At 37.1% G+C, this 21,610-nt stretch overlaps 1 protein-coding gene across 1 annotated transcript in view; it reads left to right on the plus strand.

Moving 5' to 3' along the window:
• Positions 1-1,431: 1,431 nt before the first annotated feature.
• LOC114068253 (protein MMS22-like) overlaps positions 1,432-21,610 on the plus strand; it is a gene marked incomplete at its 5' end in the record, with an annotated part of 69,271 nt that continues 49,092 nt past the window's right edge. The window contains 4 exons of the mRNA XM_027904217.1: positions 1,432-1,526; positions 7,856-7,975; positions 8,393-8,613; positions 10,949-11,458. Coding sequence (XP_027760018.1) covers positions 1,432-1,526; positions 7,856-7,975; positions 8,393-8,613; positions 10,949-11,458 — 946 coding nt within the window. The remainder of the gene's footprint in view (positions 1,527-7,855; positions 7,976-8,392; positions 8,614-10,948; positions 11,459-21,610) is intronic.

Consider the following 21,610-nt stretch of genomic DNA (forward strand, 5'->3'; position numbering starts at 1 on the left):
CTCTCTCTTCTAAAACTCTAGGTCAGTTCACTGGTCTGGTTCACACTGTATCCCACAAAGAGAAGTACCAGAATAACTGAGCAAGTGCATACCACAGTTGTGAGGGCAGAAAGAGCAACTGGCAGGATGAGGAGGAAGAAGCAGTGGAAACTTCCCAATTGATGTGGCTCAAGTTCCTGAATCGTGAAATCACAGCTTTAGTGTAACATTCTGTAGATCTGTCCTTTCATTTCTATTTGTTTCATAAACAGTCTTCAAACTGAGGCTTTCAACCATTAGCTGTTTTTCAGAATTTTCTTTTTCTTTTTGGTCAAAAATGCAAAGCCACCAAGTAGTCAAATTGTGTTACAGAAGTGTTAGTACATCTTTTTAAAGAGTTAATCTTTAAAATTATCTTGGTACTCTCCAAAGTTCTGCCTGAAAGTGTCACCAAGTCACAGCATTAATTAGTATAGTCAGAGGAGGATGGGGCAAAATGGTGTTTGCTGCTGGAAAGTAGTTATATTTCGATTACCAAAGCATAAAATGCTCTTTCTTGTAAGTTCCATACTGACATTTAAAGGACAACTATCTGAAGAATAATCTACAAGGGTTAACAGATGTAATAGTGGAGGGAATAAGTAAGGCAGGACAATGATGAAAGTACTATGTTCACACATCTACTTATCTACAGAGGCTATATACGTAGCTGAATGTAAGAGATGACTGTTGGACTTCCTAGAGTTATATGTCGGCCTGGTTCCTTTTATTTTTTTTCCTTTCCTCTCCCCTCCCTCCACCCTGACAAAATGACCTTAGTTGCAAAGCCTTCTACCCTTTTCTTTCCCACTTTGCATAAATAGATGTGGGGTGTTTTTTTCTCTTTTTCATATACTTTACCATCCAAATCTTTTTTACTTAACTGGCATGGTCTGTTTGATTGAAATGGATAATCATCTGTCTTCCCAAGCTGAAGAATACAAATTATGGACCATATTTGAACTACCCTGCCCAACTCCTTACTGAATTGGCCAAATCAGTCATTCATGTTTGTCCTGGAAAAAATGAGTTAGAAGTGTTTTTTACATTGGAAAAAAACCCCAAGCAAATATGAGATTGTACTTTTTCTTCCTTCTTACCCCTTATATCTTCCTTTTTACAGAACATTAAAGGAAGAAATTGAAAGACATTTAGACTAATAAAAAATGCCTGAATGTTTTACTTCTCTATTAAAGGTGAAAGTTGGGATTGCAAAAGAGTCACTTTAAGCGGTTCAAATTGCATACTCCTTACTTGTTTTTTGAGGGCTAATTTTTAGGACAGATATCAATTACATTCCTGTAAAAAAAAAGCTGTTTTCAATGATGACTACAATATGCTGTCATGAAATTAAATATTTCTGGAAATATTTTGAGTGGTTATTTTCACATTATTACATAATGCTTCTTTTAGGAGACACAAATGCTATTTCAATTGTTTTTCAGAAACAGAAGGAATCCAACTGGAAATTTGTGGAAGAACTCCTTAAAAAATCCACTGATGCTCAAGTAAGTGTGTAAAGGAAGGAATAATGAACAAGTAAAGTGTCTGGGATGGTTTCAGGAAAAGAGTGCATGAAACAAGTCCAACTTACAAGTGTATTTTTGAAATTCTAGTGTTTTTATCACTGGTTAATGAACATCCTTGATGTAGCTAAACTATGACAGTATACAGTCCCCTCCTTGTTAGCAGTTACACTTGCTTTAAAATGGTTGTGCTTGATGCTAAATTGTCAGGTAACAAAAAAAGGTAATTATCCTGGAAGGATAGGTATATGGCTACTCAGACAAGATGTATTCAGAATAAGAACTGGAACCTTAGAAAATGTAAACCTGATAGTGAATGTAAGGATATCAAGTTGAGGAGACATGATGAAGGAGATAGTCAGTTGCATTGGAAATTCAGCTATATCCTCATCACAGCAGGAAGGTGACTTGCCTTGCTGAGCAATTTGTCTTACAGGCTTGAATCAAACTCTTACTGATAAGGTTCTAGTTTCTGAGCACTCATTTCATACCTTATCATTTTTCTTTCTGCAGAACTGTTAATGCAATGCTTCATGGCCCAGAGGTCAAAATTGACCTCCTTTTAAAATTCTTTTAAATATGCTGTTCATCATGTTTTAAAATGTTACATTATAGTTCTCTAAATTTGTTCTGAAGTTGCATGGTACAAATCACAAATGTTGTATCAGCAACACCTATAAAAATAATTTCTTTATTTGTGTATGTTTAAGAGAAGAATAAACGTGATTTTTTTTAATTTGGTCTCATGAAATTAAGAAAACTCCCACAAAGTTCTGATATTGAAAGCAATAGAAGAACTAGTTCCTTAGGTTTTTTTAATTATTTTTACTTCTTTGCCTGTGTAGTAACAACAGCTGTAGTTGAAGCTGGAATACAGAACAATACCTGTTTCAACTACAGTTTTTACAAGAAAATATTTGGGGGTTTTAGGATAGTTGAAATGATTGCATGATTTTTCAGCTTCTTTATGCTCTATACTTTTACACTTGGTTATATCTTCTTTCAGCTTAAAAGATTAACTCTTTCTGAATGATTATACAGTACATAACTGAAAATACAAACTGTGCATATACAATAAAACCACAGTAATGACGTTACTTATTGGAGAGAAACTGGAGAGATTTACATTAGATAAGATGAATAAAAACTAAGTAGCTTATTAACCATCTTCTTATGTTGCATCTTCTGCACTTCAGCAACCTGAGAAAGAGTAAGAGGACATTTGTAGTTAACATTTTTTTCTTCAAAATAGTCTTCTTTGCTTGTGAATGTTTATTATTTTGAATAAAGATTACTTTGAAGTTGAATATACCTGGAATACACAGTTTCTGATGTTTCTGTTAAACAATTATTTGAACTGTAGACAGTTTAGAAAGGCAGCTAGGTGGCCAAGATCAAAAGCGAAGATGTGTTTTAATTTCCAAAGGCAACCACTGCTGGAATTAAAACAAACCTTCATTTGCCAAGGACATGGTTGTAACTATTTTACCAGCCACTGAAGGAGCCATCTAGTTTATTTCCTTTTTTTATTTGTTCATTATCTTTTTCTTGCATTATGGAATTAGCTGCCTGTGGGATGTGCTCCTTGGGGTATATTAGTTCCTATATGTGCATGCACGAGTGAATGTAGCACTTTATGAAGAAATGCATCTTGCTCCCTATCCCTTCACAGCAGCCTTCTTGACAGTGTCTAGGAAGGAGATTTTCTTTTACCAGCATACACATCCGTCTCCTCTGCTGATCTGTCAGCTTTAAGTGGCCACTCCTGTGGTTTATCTTATCCTTTTGCATCTCTTGGGTATTTTTGAGTCCACAAAACGTAGGAATGAGAAGCACAATGAGATATCAAGAAGTCATGGAATGGAATGTGGAGTCAGTGAAATGGAATGTGGAAAAGCAGGAAAAAGCAAAAGGGAGAATAGTGCTCTTTGATTGAACAGCAGGATAAAATTGATGATATTGCCTATTAGCAGTTGGCTTGAGTTCGTTAGTTAATCCTATCTGAACCATCCTTTGCAGCATATACTCTCTGTTATCTTTACTACAGATACACAGCAATATCTGTGCAGTATAAATTAGAAGAAATAACAGTGCTGAGCCACTCATTTGCTAGAGAGAGCAGGAATTCCTGGTTAGCAACTTCATTTTTAGGTATATGGGACCTTAAAAATGAATCATGTTTAGTACTATGTCTATCAACTTCATAATCCACTTGTACTTGTTGCTCCCTATCTTCAAAAGCTTCTTCAAAAGAAGAATGGGAATTTACAAAGAATGGGGGAAAAACAAAGATGATGTCAAGTATGCATAGTTTTATGTGTTCCAAAGCATCTGATAAAGGTGCTGAACATGTATTTGTAATCTAAATTGATAATCTCCTACCAGTAACTGTTCTCTTCATGTGAGCTTCAAATTCTATGTTGTGAAAAGATAATTTAATAGTCACTGTTGCAGCCATTGAGGGTAAGGGAGCATCATGAAAGTAGAGAAAAGAATGGTCACCTCTGATGGTGAATCAGCAGAAGCTGGAGTTACCTTTAACGTGCTTAGGGCAGCTAAGTGTTGGGACACCAAAATGATTAACCAGTGTTTAACCTGCAGCGCTTTGGTTGTTTCAGTAATACTGTTGAGTTTAGAGATCACGTGCTGACAGGAGAGAGCCTGAGCCGCCTTCATCCAGGATATGCTGGATTTTGGGTGAGATAAAGACCTCCCGAAGAAGGGGTGCACGTACAGGTGACGGTGGTAGAGGGGTGCTGCAATGCCCTGTCACCAGATAGAAACTCCTTTATAAGGTTACACTCAGCCTGGTGCTGAGCAAGGAAAAGATGTGAAGTTCCTGTTCAGATTAGGAAATCAGTTGGGATGAGAAATAAAAATACTCTATTTGTGAGAAGATAGGAGGAATCACAGATATGTGGGAAAGTGTAGTGTGCCGCTTCCTTGGATATATCCTTTCATCTTCAAACAGTTGATAAACAGGTGAATTCTTCAGTCAGAAATTGTCTCTTTTTTAATTCTTAATGGATTAGAGTTGAAGACATTTGCTCTTTTGAAAAATTTCCCATCTGTATCACAAGAAATGGGCATTTTTGGGGAGACTAGTTATACGAGGTGTTTCCTTCTGTTGTAATTTGGAATTCTCTTACTGGGTTTTAAAACTCGCGAAGCTGGTTTACAATTCTATTTGTATTACAAAATGAAAATTGTTGTAGGAATGTTAGCGTAGCTGTATTTGTCTATGAGGCAACAATAAACTGACTAAATTTATGGAATGTCAGTATAGGATGAATTTGTGTTTGTGAAGTTTTATTGTGAGAATCAAAAGCTTTTTAATTCTTAAGCACTAATAGCAGTCTCTTATTAGACTTCTCATTTTAGAAAATAAGTGTGTCATGTTGTTTCACTTCTGCCTCGATTGTGTTATACCTCCACTGTATTTTTTGTTTAATTCTACTTTAAAAAAGATATAGAAGTACTTGTTGGATTTGTAGAAAACCAATTTTGTTACTACAGTAGGAGGTCATAAGAGAAAAATGTTGTGTTTAGATAGTACTATCATTTTGATAATATCTGGTGTTCCTACCTTCTGCGATAAATTAAAAACTGAGTACCTCAAGAGTTCTGATAGTATTTCCAGCAGTGCAAGAAACCATTTTAAGCAGAAGAGCAATGAGAAAATCCATTAATCCCAGGGATATTTGAAGTCTGGAGAACTTCTTCATATTAAATTTGAGATAAAGCCTTCAGTATGATCTTGGTTTTGGAAACTGTTCTAAAACTATTGTTGGACAGATAAATAATGGTTCGAGTTGAAACTGCTTACAATGCCATGTTTATTGTTGAATTAATTTGACTGAAGCAGTCATTGTTTGTTGAATTAGATCCTAAACATAATCCTAGACACAAGATAATAGCTTTAAGACTAAAGGGAGTGGTTTGGTGTTCGGGGGTTTTTTTACTTCTTTTGTAACTGGGTAGATCCCTCTAGAGAAATAGATATGCTCAGCTGCAGTTTTTTGTTTTATATCAAGGCTTCTGCTTTTATTAATTAAAAAATAGCACCTGTTCTGTCCCTTGTTTTTTAGGTGCAAGATTGTGATTTTCAGGAAGTCTACTGATTTAGTAGTTAGTTATGTCATATCTGAAAAAAATACTTGACTATCCTTTCATTTGTAGGTATTTTTATTGTATTTGAATTATTATTCTGTATATTTTTAATGAGTCTACTGGAGAGTCACTTTTCTGTTTCAGTGGGTTTTATATGTTATCCATAATGTCTTGAATATATGATTTTCTATGACAACTGAGAACGCCTTTTCAATTTGCAGGTTGTTTTAGAAATGTACCACTTTAGAAGCCATATGTTCATGAGAAGAGAAGGCAGGCGTGGTTAGAAGTTATTGTAGGTGATTGTATAATTGTTTAGAGCATTTTGATAAAGTGTACCAAATGAGGTTTTCCACATGAATGTGTAGCCAGGTAGAGATAAGTTAGTGAGTGAGACTCATATGTGTGGCATTGAAAACAGGAATAAAAGCAGCTCTAAAACACAGTAAGCCATAAGAAGTAGTATTGTGGGTAAGACCAGAAGTCACAGGATGGTTTAGATTGGAGGGGACCTTAAAGATCATCTAGTTCTAGCCCCTCTGCCATGGGCAGAGACACCTTCCATTAGACCAGGTTGCTCAAAGCCCTTTCCAACCTGACCTTGAATACTTCCATGGATGGGACATCCACAGCTTTCCTGGGCAACCGTTTCCAGAGTCTCACCACCCTCACAGAAAAGAATTTTTTCTTAATATCTAACCTAACTGTACCCTTTTCCAATTTAAAGCCATTCCCCCTTGTCCTATCACAAGGACAAGGTAAAAAGCTTACAAGGTTTTAGCTCTTGTAAAAATCCCATTCTTCCAGTAGCAGGTATTTATTGAAGGACTTTTTCAAACAGCAACAAAAATAACCAAGCAACCCCCTAAAAAGAACCAACACAAAAATCCCCAACAAAAGCCAATAAAACCTAACATTATCTTTTTCCATCACCTGGCATTAGTAATTTATTTAGGAATTTTCTGAGTTGGGTGAGCTTGGGATATAATTCAGGACCTAGCACTGTAATTGAAATTGAAGGAGATAACTTCCCAGTATTTATCTGAGGCATAGTTGTCTTCATTCTCCTTCCTGGGGCTATGATTTTGAGTCATAAAATTAATCCTGTATATTTTTTTATATTTCTTACTACTTTTCTTCTTCTTTAGCTTATTTTATGCTGTTAAAAATTGCAGGCCTGTGTAGTATCTAGATTTATTTGAAAGCTAGAAGTAGGTCAGAGTTTCTCTTGTCACAGAACAAGTTGCCACTATGACAGAGATGCGTTACACTTACATGTGTAAAAGTGTACCCTTAAGACAACTACACACAAGTTGTCCACGAAACCAGTTTTATAGTCAATGAAGACAATGAAGGCAATTACAGGACTACTAAAATAGATGTCTAAAATAAGCTGAGTAAAACGCATGATTTCAGTTGGAGTATTCAGAAGCTCCTAGTATATGACCTCTGATGCAAGTCCAGTTTTGTTATCAAAAGCTGGATGAGAAGAATTCCACTCTCAATATCCCACAATTACAAGCTGAATGCTTCAGAGTGTTCAAATTGTTTGGTACTTCCTGTTTTCTTTCCTAGAAATCTTCTTCCTTTTGAATACAAAATTTGGAACACAAAAAATGTTGTGTGGGAAGTCTTATGTACTTTTTGTTTCCCCAGTGTTCAGAGGCTTATTTACCCTTGATTTAGAGTTTTCTGGAGTGTCAGCAATATAGACATGTTCCAGAGGTTTGAGAAGGAACATGATTCAGAAACAAAAGACCTTCCTCTTTGGAATATTATAAAGAGAAACATGAATTCTTAGATGGTTGCACCTCCCCTCTGTGTCAGTGGTGAATGAGCTTTTCTTGGGATGTATGTTCCTTGGGACATATGTTCCAGAAACAACTGGATGTGGCACTCAGTGCTGTGGTTTAGTTGACATAGTAGTGGTCAGTCAAAGGCTGGACTTCATTATCTGAGAGGTCTTTTTCAACCTAAATGATTCTGTGATGCACTATTACATTGACTGGATTACAGGATACAATTGTCAGCTTTTATCTTCTAGTTTGTTGCTTGTATTAGCAGATCATTTACTCAACAGTATATAATTAAAAATAATTTTTATATTAGGAAATTACTTTGAATAGTCTGTTAGTATTGGGCTTATGTGTAGATAAGGTAATGCTCCCCTCCTAAAATTAATTTCTTACTTCCTTTTCAAGACTAGTGTGTTAGAGGAACATTTAAGAATGCATCTTCAGTGCTGTTTGACTTTGTGTAGTTTCTGGGATTTGAACCTATCTATTGTCACCATACTCTGGGATTATTACAGCAAGAATCTGGTGAGTAGATTAATATATGAAAATACAGAATTGCATGTGGGCAGTCCTTGAATTTTACTGATTAATTCTGATTTTCCTGTAGCCAAGCTTGATTGCAAGTACTTCTGTAAAACTACCTAGTCAATGGCAGTGTCCCTAAACTTGCTATTTATTTAATGAAATCGTGTTTAAATTTATACTTTGGTCCATTACATTATGTGTCAAAGAATAAGTTATATTTTTATTCTTACTTTTTGTCAGGACTCCTGATTTTAAGATCTTGTAAAAACATTTCCTACATAATTACAATAAATTTCTGGGGTTTAGTTGTGGTAGGAATATATCCTTTTGTTTGTGTGAAGGATTGCATCTCACTGCATTTGGAATATTAGCATTTACTGTTATTTATAATCTTTCTGTTTTCATTTATTCTTTTAGAACAGTGGCTTTACTGTTCCTTGGCTTGGTCTGAAGGATCTGGCAAACATTAGTAAGACTTCTTTGTCAATGCTTGAGTTGGTGAAAGGTTGCTGCTGCGAACAGCAGATCCCTTCTCTGTACAAGTCCAGCAACAGTTACTTCATTTTTCTCTGCATTTTGGCACGGATGATGAAAGAAGAAAACAGTGGCATGCACCCTTGGAAACAAATTAAAGGACGGTATGGCCACTGTTTAGTTTCTCTCCTGTTGTAAGAACTGTAGGGAGTCAGTGACCCTTCTAGCCACAAGCAGTTCCCTGAAGTTTCTGTTGCCAGCTGAGGTTGTAACAGGATCCAAGAGCTGGGTCCAAGAATCACCTTGGCATCCATAGCCTGTGATGATTTACTTTGTCCTGCTGGCCAGGAGTTTGGTACACTGGCAACCTATGCAGTGGTACAACCCAGTTGCCAGACAGGTAATGTAATAAAAGCACAGAAATTGTGTTTGAACCGCATATAAGCCATGTGTTGTCCAAGAACATGCAGACTGACACTTGGTAGGCCTGCAATTTCATTTATATTTAGTTTCTTTTTACTGATTTCCAAAATTTCTCGCAATATTTTTTGTGAGGGTTTTAATTTTTTGCTTAATTTTGAAACATACTAATTAAGAATTATAGTCAATCCTTATATAAAAATACCTCAAAATATATATGATCTAAATCAAACTCCTAATGTTTTATATGCTTACTGAATCCCTGAGACTTTTATTATAGTAATGAGATTGTACTAATTATTACAAGTGCTAACTTTTAAAATTTTTTCATTAGATCTGGAAGACTTAGAATTAGTTTTGGTTTACAGTTTTTTTTAAAAAAGATCGTACTAAGTATTAATAAAATTAATTAAAATTTTAGTAAATATTAGATCTTTGTGTATGCAGGTGATAAATACATAAGAAGCTGCCCATGAGTATGCATACCTCACCAAGTTATATGGTGTCTTTTCCAAGAAAGCAGGGTTATTTTAGCTATCAAAAGAGTATACCTGTCAAAAATGTAATGTCTATGTACACTTTACAAGTTGTTACAGTCGGTAAAGTTTGGGTTTTAAAATCACTACAACTACATAGAAACAACTATGTTGGATTTCATATCAGTGTCTTGCTTTATTTTGTGATTTTAATTAGCCTACTCTGTTCTTACTGAAAGAAAATTATATTTACATTTTTGTGCTATTATAGCTTGTTGCTTTCCCTAATTTAAGAGGGGGAATAATAATACACAACACTCAGTGCATCAGTCTGCTCAGCCAGTATTCATAATTTCTACCTTGAAAAAACCAATTACACAAGTAGCAAAATTTAACAGCCTACAGCTATGATTTTGGGATGAACTCTGTTTTCGGTGGCTAACCAAGTATTAATTGATGCATGAAAAACGTAAATGCCTGTCAGTAGTAATTTACTACTAAACAACATTAATTGGATTTGCTGTAATTTTTGGTGGCTAGATTTGATAACTTCAGCACCATTTCCAACTATTTTTCCAGGTGACAGAGTAGGAAAACAGCAGTTATGACAGTTTAACTAGTGTATGTGGAACTTACTTTAAATTAAAGGTGAAGGGTATACCCAAGATTTTAAACCTACAAATCAAAAAGTCAAGCAAGCCATTTTCATCTTACTCCTCTGTTGTAGGAATGATGACATTTATTTAAAACTCCAGACCCAAGCAAAGGTCACAGAAAAGATGTCTTTGTAAAAGCTTTCTGTTTTTGTCAACCACTTTAAAGTTCCAAAGTAGCAGTGCTTTTCACCATCAGCTACTTATGACTTGAGCACTGTCCCATAAGCGATACAGGTAAAGTTTACCATCTTCCTGCTGGAGAGAGGTTTCTCTTCCAAATGCCTTAGTTTCCCTGTTTTCTTCCAAACTTGTAGTCCACGGTTCATTCCGTAGGCGTGCAATACAGGTTGATACAGACTTTGCCAAAGTACTGTGGAGAAAAGAATTTTCTTTTAGAAATATTCCTCTCCCTTTTACTGCAGTGATGGTTTGGTAGGTGAGACTTTGATCACAGCAGCTGTGGAAGTATACCATAACAGAAACCAGTAGCTAATTTTCACTTGGAAATTAGGGGGTTTCCAGGGAAGAAGTTGCAAAGAGCTGCCGCTTGGCAGCATTCTTTCCTAGCAGCCCTCATGGTCTAAACTTGATTGATTTGAAGGCATGGAGGACACCCATCAAAAGCAGAGAGAGTCTAGACATGTACATGGTGCTCAACTGTGTACTAAAGGTTGGATGGGGAGAAGGATTAGGCTACACCTCATATTGGAAACACTTAACATGTAGCTTAAAATAGGAGCAGAACATGAAGGAGCACATTTGTTGCAGTAGCCAAAAGAAAAGGAGAGAGAAAAAAGGGTATTCCAAATTTAAGCGTTATTGGAAGAGGATAACTGCAAACTAAAAGCATGAAAATACAATTTTAATCTCTCAAGGAGATAGAAAAGTTAAGAAACTTACTCTTTGCTGGTTTTTTTTTGTTCGTTTCTTTGCTTTTCTTAATGTAGAATTTATTCCAAGTTCCATCGCAGAAGAATGCAGGAGCTGACAGAATTGGGACTGCAGAACTTTTTTAACCTGTTCCTCATGCTAGCAATTGTTGCGGAGACAGAAGATATAGTGAGTCGAGTGTTGGATCTTTTGGACTTCCTGGCTCCATCCTCCATCACTGTGTCTCAGAGAGCTCTCATCTGGAGAGGTCATTTTGCTTTCCTTTTGATTTATGTTGAAAAGAACATGGACATTAGCGTCCTAGCTGAGAAAATCTCAAGTGCTTTCCGTGAGAAGGCAAAGGAGTTTTTAGTAAACAAAAACGACTACACACAGAGACACAATCTCTGGACTCTACTTTCGACCTACATTGATGGTGTCCAGGAAGTGTTTGAGACTAGCTGCTACTTGAGCCTTTCTGAGGAAAAGTTGCTAAATGATGGCTTTACTATGCTGCTGCCTGCTTGTCGAGGAGCTGAGCTGAGCATGGTCCTGAATTTTCTTCAGGTTGTACTAGCCAGACTTCGGTAAGTTGTTTAGTTAAATTGTGCACATAGACTGGCATGTTGTTTTTGTTTTTAGGGTTAAACTGTAGTTCATATTCATTTTTTACTGAAATAGAGTAAAAGGAAAGAGAAATCTCTGGAGGGCTGTGAATGATATGTTAAATTTCAAAATCCACCAATACTTCAGTGCATTTCAAAACTCAGAAATTTTTCCTTACTGTTTCAGGAGATTAGGTTTGACATCCTGAGATTTTGTTATGAATGAGTGGCTCTTTAGAAAGTCATCCAGTTGCTGCTATTTCAGACAATATCATCTTTCCTTTGGGACAGGGAACTTCAAAATTATTTTCTGTATTAAATTACTTAAGTGGGGGGGTGGTGTTTTTTTGGGTTTGTTTCTTGACTGAATGTATTCTGTTTTTCAGACTCTTCATTCTGTTTTTTTCTCTTTCACCAAGGTTGCATTCAAATACCACAGTTATGGAGATTTAAATACTTGTCTGGGGTTCAATAGGAAAGAAGAAAATCATATTTTACCACTTCAAGCAGTTTTGCTTTGATGTACTAGTTCATTTTTCAACATCCGCAGTGCCCTTCAATAAGCATATTTTTTGTCTACTGATGCCTTTGAGAAGCAGTTCTCCAGTTTGAAGCCCAAACTACCTTTTTTTTATAAGATATTAAGAGGCAGCTATTGATCTGCCATTACTTGAAATGTGCAAGACTGAAATATGTGTAAAGAGCTGTGGAAGAGTACATAATAGGAATACTGAGGCCCATATGCAAGATCTCTCTTTAACTAGGTCCTTTGTTATTGTCTAGTAGTTTGACTGCAGCTGTCAATAGCTTATAGATCCAAAGACAACTGTTTTTCAGGCAGCCTTTTGAAAAAAGATGAAGCACAAAACTAAGTTTAGTTGATTTATTATTTATTATTTCAGTTCAACTGAATGTATTTCCTGGAATAAATTGGAGACTTCAAAAATACTTTGACATTTTCTCCATTAGCTAATGCACAGCATTTGTTTTGTTGTTTTTAAAGATGAAATAGGGAGAAATTTGAGACTGGTGAAAAAGTTGCCTATTTCATAACTTGGCATTATTTCAAAAGCTTTCTAGGACTGGGGGTTATGTTGCCCTCTTGTAGCATAGAGAGGAGGGCATAGAAGTTCATTCCAGACTTCTCAGCTCACCACAAATGAGGTACAGGACATTATTTGTACCTTTTCTTACAAAAAACAGTTCTGCTGAAATATTTTAATTATCAACATACTTAAATAGTAATCGATATGAGGGAGATTATTGGAGTCTTGCTTTTAATGGTTCTTTATTGCAGCTTCTGTATTTGTACATTTGGTTACTGTTATCAGCCTATTTATCCCATCTACAGAGAAACTTAATTCCTGAACATTTAGCTCTACTCTGTGCTGGTGCAACTTCACCTTGAATATTGTGTGCAGTTTTGGGCACCATAATATAAGAAAGATATCAAGCTGTTGGAGGCTGTCCAAAGGAGGGCAACAAGGATGAAGGACCTTGAGGGGAAGCCAGATGAGGAGTATCTGAGGTCATTTGGTCTGTTCAGCCTGGAGGATACTGACAGGAGACCTCTTTCCAGTTACAACTTCCTTGTGAGGGGAAGAGGAGGGGCAGGCACTGATCTCTTCTCTGTGGTGAACAATGACAGAACCCAAGGGAATGGCCTTTAGTTGTGTCAGGGAAGGTTTAGGTTGGATATTAGAAAAAGTTTCTTCACCCAGCGAGTGGTTGGGCACTTGAACAGGTTCTCTAGGGAAGTGGTCACAGCACCAAGCCTGTCTGAGTTTGGAGGTACTCTTGGACACATGGTGTGACTCTTGGGGAATGGTCCTGTGCAGGGCCAGGAGTTGGACTTGAGGATCCTTGTGGCTTCCTTCTAACTTGGCATATTCTGTGATTAAATACTTTGATCTTCAGGTTGTATGGAACACAGAAATATTACTGATTCTCTCTCCCACTTGGACAGACTCACTGAAAATAGTCCTCTGTTGCCATGCAAATAAAACAACACTAAAATCACTTCCTTGGTTCAAAAGATGTGGATGACTTTGTGCTAACCATATGTTCAACTATTATTGGCTTGACTGGACTGATTAGGCCTGTCTGTCTGCAGACTGAAAAAAGGATCAAATGGTTCAATGCCCTTTTTTAAAATCCAGGCTGATATAAGCTACTAGGACTTTCATAAATGTAATTTCTCTGTGCACTGCAGTCTAATAATTTTATAATTGTATGACAGAGAATTTACAGGTAGGAAGGAAGTGAGATTACTGATTAAAGAGAGAAGCAGCTCCCTCTAGGCTGTTAGGAAATAATGACTTCATGTGCCACTTTCTGCTAACCCCAGATGATGGCTCACAGGAGCATTCTTTATTGCTGATTAAGTAGCATTATGAAAATACTGACTTGGTTACATTAACTAAATGCCTCAGTATTTTAAGCTTAAAATAGCAAATAGTTTTAGCAATCCCCTTTAACATGTCTTGTTGGATTGCTGGAATCTCACTCCAGGTTTCCCAGTTGCTTTTCTTTGAGGATACGGTAAAAATTCCAGTCTTTCATTTTCAGATTGAGGTGTAGCCAAAAGCTCTTCTTTAATTATAGCTATTCATGCTGCTATAGTTAAGGTCTGTCAGCATTTCCATTATAAACCTTTATTTTCAAGGGTTTGTAACACAGCAGCGAAAACTTGCTCTGGGCTAAAACTTGGCATACAAGGGTTTGAAAGTGCACTTGTTTTCTTTCTTTTTTTTTTCTTAAAAGGCATCTGAAAAGAGATCCCCACCTTCACCATTGTTACACTACTGTGTTTCAAAATAACCCTTTCCAGATTTTTCTTGTATTTTACTTGTCTGCTAGAAAAGTGCTAGTAGCTTTTGGTTGTTGTATTTACCTATGCTTAGACTGTTTAAAATAAGCTTTCTTAATCCACTTTTCTTATTGATTGTTACCATTATGATTATTTTGGTGTCTATCTATTTAAATAGAACTATGACTTGGCAGGAAAATTCATTTTTATCAGTTTTTGATATGTGGTGACTGGATAAGTGGCACTTGCAAGTATTTGATCTTCATAGTGAGATTCAGTATGAACTGTAAGGTTGTATTTTAATACAGTCTCCTTTTTTTTTTTTTTCCCCTGTTTTTAAGCAGTGTTTTAGAATCTTGTTTTTTTTTTTTCCCTTTTTTTCCTGAAAAGTAAATGCAGGATGTTTGCCCATGTGTGCTTTCAGTTGTTCCAGATCTCTTGCACTACCTGTCATCTGCGTGTCTGATGGCACAAAAAGAAAAACCCTAGGTTAATAAAAATATGGCATTAAATGGATTTGACAGAACTTGCTGTAAAAACGGACACAAGACTTGGAGAAATCTGCTGTAGGTTCTGGCACTTCAATATGTTACTCTTAAAAGAAGTGTTTGAAACATGCAAAAATGTCTTTTATTGCAGTCAGTTATTGCTGCTCTGACATGAGCATTCTCTTACTCTCGTCACCCTGGCATTTAGGTTTTGTGGTGTGTTTAGGACAAAGTTACAGGGCTATAAAATGTGAGTACGTGCCCAGGTGTAAAATCACTGCTGTGCTCCAAGCATCTTTGCCTAGTTTCAGGGGGACCTGCTACTAATTCTCATAGCAGAAATGAGAAGTACCACAAACCTTAATACCGTAATAAGCAGTAATTTTATTTTGAAAACAATTCTTGTGTATTTATGCCCATTTGTACTCTTTTGGATGATTTTTTTTTTAAATGTTGCTTTGTTAATTTCATAAGCTCACTAGGTAAACCTGTGTCTAGTTGGAAGTTGCATTAATAATTGGGCCACGGATAACAGCAGAACTCGATGTTTCCATCTGTAGAGTGTGTTTAGCCTTGAGGTTGTAAGAGAAATCACGATAGGAATGGATTATCCAGTATATCTTTGCTATGGAAATGTATAGTCATTTGTAATTTTTTTTGCGTAGTACTTGCCATCAAAATAGCCTGTGGGAAGCTTTTCTGAGACCAGCAGAGGCCTCTCTCCCCCTCTCTGTTACCGTGTAAGTCAGCAGATAAGCTCAGAAGAATAGAAAGGTCCTCCCTCCTTCTTTTCTTGCCCCTCAGGGGTTTTAGTGTTAGTCTTTGCAAAATCTTTTTTCTGATGTTGAGCTTCTGAAAACTATATTCAGAAGAGTTTGGAAGAGCATGAGTCTTCTCTTACCCATCCCATCCTGTGAAGATATTTAGAGCTACCACCTGCGATGTCCTGATAAGCACAGAAGGCAATTCTGTGACTAAGCCACTGAACTGAGGGTCAGATGATGTTAGTTTGGCTCTGAGATCTCCCAGGCTTAATGAATGACCCTTAGAAAGTCATTAAAAGTTGCTATGAATTTTGTTTACCTCTGTGAAAAACATGAAATAAATCCTTCCTTTTTCACTGCACAACATACATCTTATGCTTGGGAAGCAAGCATGCCTTGCTGTGCTAACTTGACCTATGGCTTAAAGTATTTTTAGTGGTTTTGGTTTGGTTTTTTTTTTTTTTTTTTTAAATTCAGGTGTTCCATAAATAAAACTGATGTTTGAATGACTGCAATAAACATCTAGTCTCTAAATGCTTTAATGCATGGGAAGCAAGCACTGCTGTAGAATATAGCAGCATTTTGAGAGGTTTATTGTGTCTAAATCCTTAAAAATAATCTGTTACTCTCTTATGAGGGAATATTGTGTGTATTCTACAGTTGTTGTCTTAAGGTGTGGCTCTTACAATTAAAACTGAATTTTCTTTTCCTCTTCTGCCTACCTTTTTGTTGAGGTTCTTAAATAACATTTTACACCTTTGTCCCTTGTATTCTGATCTTCAATGATGACTAGGTAAAACTCATATGTGTTTGGATTTTTTCCTCTGAGAATATTACTGTGCAAAGGAGTGAAATGAGCAGCCATGTACCTGATACTTTGCTTACAGAAAGTTCCTGTGTATGTATAGCATTGGTTCAGGTTTGCAAGAATATTCACTTCCACTTCCCACTGTCAGCTTCCTTGAATCTGTAGGTAGCCATGTTAAAGCTGAATAATTGATTAAAATCAGTTTCATATTGATGTTTAAGATGTAATAGAGAGCCTCTGAAGGAGGGTAACAAAGCTGGGGACAGGGCTGGAAAGGCATATCCTTCGAGGACCATCTGAGGACTTTGGAAAGGAGGCTGAGGGATAATCTCATTGCTCTCTACAGCTTACTAAAGAGGAGAAATGAAAAAGGAGATGCTAGGCTCATTTCCCTGGGCTCCCGTAATATGATATGTGGGAGTGGTTCAAAGCTGAACCAGGGAAGGTTTAGACTGGACGTTAGGAAGCATTTCTTCACTGCTTGGGTGGTCAAGCACTGGAACAAACTTCCTAGAGACATGGTCAATGCCCTAAGCCTGTCAATGCTTGAGACCATTGGACAATGCCCTTAATAGTTTGCTTTAGCTCTTGATCAGCTCCGAAACGCTTAGGCAGTTGGACTAGATGATTGTTATAGGTCCCTTCCAGCTGCAATATTCTGTTGTAGAATATTCTATTCTACTAGAATCACTTAAAGAACAAACTGAAACAACACAAGCTGTCAAAAAAACCTTTTAATTGTTGATGGCTGAAAAACAGTCTGTCTTGGTAGACACCCAAAGCTAAAGAAACTCAAGTCTAGTATTCAGACATCAATCATGAAGATACACAGTTTTGTCCCCTGTGGTACAGATGGAAACACTTTTCTGTGTTTCATCCATTGTACCCATTTTATCTACCAAAAAATAATCCACATAAGCTTTCTGTAACCTACCTGACAGCAGTACAAGACTTACTGTTGTGAAAGAGTAAATCCATGAAAAAAAGAGTGAAATCATATCCAGGTGTACTGAGAACCTGCTGCTTGGGACCCTGCAGTTGTTTAGAGAAATATGTGCTCCTTGAAGGACATAAAGTACAGATTTGTTTTCTGATGGAAGTGTCTCACTTCTGAAACTATTTTCCCCAAATTAACTTTCCTCTCAGTTTTCCTTCTATTCTTCACATGAGGTGAGAGAATGGCTTTTCATATGGAGTTGTTTTTTTTTTATTTTGTGGATGTTAAACAAAAGAAATATTTTTGCCAATAAAACCATTATATGCAAGTAGCTTTCTAATCTCTTAATTTTGATTGTTTCTTCGTTACCTTACAAGATATATATTTCTTCTCTCTTTAGGATATCTCTTGTCAGATTTAAGGCTTATTTAAAATGAACAGAAAGCTGAAGCAATTTTCTTTATTCCATTTCAGTCTCCTAAGGCCTATTTCCCCCTGGTGAGCTCATAGCAACAGGGGGGTTTAAGGGAATTCAGCTTTCTGCAAATTAATGTCTCACATCATGAAAATTCAGGACCTTTTTTTTTTCAATGTCTTGAAAAAGTAATACAGTGAGTGCGAGTATTATTTCTTGCCAGCGGGTGGAAGATGAATGATTTTGTCACAGTTTTACTGCTTGATGAGCAGTGTCCTGAGGGTCAGGCTTAAGTCTGTGTCACTATGCTGCTCATTACTCTTGAGCTAAATAAGGGCTGATTGGATCTAAATTGCCTAGCACATGGGCCACAGATGAGCTCAGTGAGTAGGGGATGACCTGCTATTCAGGCTGGGAGTAACCCCGGTGTGCAAATGCTGCATTAGAACACCGTGGGAGAATGAGAGGCTACCGACCGCTGCCAGCAAAAGAAATCGAAATGTAAAAACTCTTTGATGCTGCAGTGTTAGAATTTGAAATGTAGGAAGTGACAGGTTGATGGTACTTATCAGCTTTGGCTGGATTAGAGAACAGTGTCATCTTGCTTATATAATGACAGAAGAATAAAGCCAGCTCCCAGCTACTTGGTGGTGTGGAGCTGCTGCTGTCAGAGTCAATGCTGCCTCCTACTGACAGTCTGTGCAGAGGGATGGAGAAAGCGGATGGTGAGGTGGCTCTGGACGGCTCCTCAGCCTCTCTGGCACCAGAGTGCAGTCTGTGCCCCTACCCACCTGTGCCGTATGTTTCGGGTCCCTTAACGCAGAATTGGAAACCTGACTGATAAAATAGCAAGTGTACGCTCTGGGACAAGAGCAACCCCCTGTCTTGGCTGTGTCAAGAATGGTTGGACGAGTCAATTATGTGCGCTGAACGAGACGTATCTGTCTCTGCTTCACCCAAAATATTTCCCTTTGTGCTCTTGTCTCTATTGCTAGCCCCTGTGAAAGGAGTTGGTCTCTGGAGAGGAGAATTAATTTGTACCTATGTGTTTTAAAGAAAGTTGACCTTTAAAGAGAAGAAAAAAAAATCTGAATCAACTCCAAGGAGAATTCTTGTGCTAACTGAACACATGAATATACTTGTCTTAATGGAGGAAAATGAAAAGCAAGCAAAGCACCTGCCAGGTGTTGAGCACAACACAGACTGTAGTACTTTGCACAGTTCTGAAAGATTCAGTTCAGTGGTTCAGTAGAACAAGCTTTTGGGTTTTGTTTCCCTCCACCATCGCTCACGTTTTGAAACTAATAGCTTCAGTGATGAATAGCCACTTGCTTAATTTTTTCCAAATTTGTTTCTGATTCTGTTACTGACAGCTGTAACTTACTACTAACTTCTGGGACTACCTCATCAGCAAAAACAATTTGTTCTGCTCTCTTGAAAACAGTGACTAAATGAAGAAAAGGGATGAATCTAAATACATTATGTGTTTTCTGTTTACTCTCTGGTTTTCTGTTTTCTGGGTATATATTATTTGATTCTTCTTCACCTGGGACATCTTTGCCTATGATAAAATTTCTTCTTGGACATAAAACAACTTCTACTTTACTTGTTTCTGGATATTGTAACAAAAAACCCCACAACAACAACAAAAACGCCTCACCCTAAACAAAACAGACAAACAAAAACAAAGAAAAGAGAGAAAATAAAACAGCAGCCTGAAAAGTACAAACAGATTTTCTGTGAGATGGTGTAAGTCTATGGCAATGAGTGAGAAAATTTTCCTAGAAAATATCATTAGTGTAAGGCTTCAGTGTTACTTGTATTATCTTAGTATTATTAGTGTTTAATGGCTTCACTTCAGGTCACTGAAAATGAGGAACAGTTTAGCACAACTAGTTGTAGTAGATGAAAATGAGTTACAGAGTTTGTCCGAGTTTGCATGTAGCCAAAAATTAGAGGATATTTCTCTGTGTTTGTATAGAAAATGAAACCAGAATTGAAAATTATTTCTATATTTTGAAAGAAATTATCATCAACAAGAGGAAATAGTGAAGGCCAAGTACTGAAATCAGGAAGGAGAAATGCAAATACAACATATGGATCACTTGGCATGGCAGCCGTGCTGTCCAGTGGGGGGAGGTAGTATGCACCAGGAGGGGAGAGAAATGGGAGATCTCCCCATCTGGGGTTGGTTGAAGTGAGGTAACAGTCATAGCTGTTTCCTCATCTCTCTTCTGCCCTTGCTTGTAGATTTTGCTACCTGCTTGGAAGAGATGGCTGCAAGGTCCAGTATTGTCCCTGCACTAGCAAGTTTCTGCCTGGTGTAGGGGGGAGTACCAAAATTGTTTGTGAATGGTAGTTCCAGTGAATTCCCTTGTATCTTAAAGGGAGTGGGAGGTGAGCATGGTACTTAAGTTTTCACCACTGTTTACATGGATATTTATTTATGTGAGTTTGTAAGACCATAGTGGCTACAGGAAAATCTGAGATTTGATCGCATCCAACGGCTAACTTTTAACAGTGGCTTTCTCATGTACACAGCCTGTACAATATTAGGAAGCAGGACCTAATATGATTTGAATGTCATTGTGGGGTGTGTTAATAAAATGCCTGCAGATCAGAAAAGCTGCTTATTCTGTCCTTAACTGGAGTATTCTGTATGTCAGTTTACAAAACATTTATGAGTAAATTGAAAATTAGAGAGTCACAGAAGTGAGTGATGAGAGTAGAAGTTTGTATAAGTTTGATGGAACTGATTTCAGCTAGGAAAAGTTGAGGAGAGACATGCTAGAAGTTACCTAGTATATAAAAGGATGTTGTGGGTTTTCTGTTGTTCTTCGTGCCAGTGAAGGTGGAATTGGCTTAATTTGGGGCAGAAGTCTAGTATGGTTACTTTCAGTGGGATGAAAACGTACCACTCTTGCAGGCTTCAAGAGAGACTTGTGGAATTGAATTTATTTATTTATTTTTAAGACAATGAATTAGACAAACATTTGCCAGAAAGTAGTTTATGTGAGCTTACCAGACAGGTGAGATGAACTCCCTGAATCACTGTTGAGGTGCTACTGAGTCCTTCACTTACGTTTCTGTGGTTTGATATTGAGGAGTGCTCAATGCAGCTGGTGGACAAATAGTACGGATGCATTCTAAACAGTATTCTTTGCTTTTCCTTACAGAACAGTGAAACTAGAAGGTAAAGAAAAATAGTATCAGAAACTGTTATCTGCCATAAAATTTAACTTTGGAAATCTGTCATTCATTTTGACTTGTAGTATCTGCGCTCTTTTTAATTTCCCTGTTCTATTTGGGGGGGGGGGGAAGGAATTGAACCTGTGTAGTGCTTCTGTCTCCTACTTGTTCATTGAATTTCTGGAGTGAGAAAGTGAAGATGGCTTCTACTGTATGCAGAGAACAGTGGCCCTGCTGAACAGGGTGATGAGTTTTCAGTGGTAATGTGTTTGAGTTATGAAATCTTCTAGAAAATGACTTTAAAAATGCTTTTTTAGACATTTTTTAAGGAAAACTAATTGATAAAGGGCATGATAGGTGTACATTGTCATGTTTTATTTAGCTTGGAGCAAGTCTAAGTGTCACTAACTGGCAATGACTAAATGCTCCAGTTTTCTTTACAGACATACTAAAACAGGGATGGTGAAAATGTGTCTAATGATAAATGAGTCTGAAATAGTAGGCCACCATATCCTCCCCAAAAATAAACTGGAAAGAGCAGAACATACTCTGCAATGTGTACATCTGCATCATCTCAGGGTCTAATAGGGGTCGCTTCCTGGCGTTTTTACTGGGAGGAACAAGTAGAGAAAGGTAAAAGCAGTAGGTAGTTTACTTAGTTGTCTGATAAGATGAAAGTACTGTCTATTCTCTTTTTTCACAACCAGAAGGCCCTGTTTATCTC

Source organism: Empidonax traillii, unplaced genomic scaffold (genome assembly GCF_003031625.1).
Source record: "Empidonax traillii isolate 1590-97213 ecotype Southwest subspecies unplaced genomic scaffold, ASM303162v1 scaffold1022:size207980, whole genome shotgun sequence".
Taxonomy (NCBI): domain Eukaryota; kingdom Metazoa; phylum Chordata; class Aves; order Passeriformes; family Tyrannidae; genus Empidonax; species Empidonax traillii.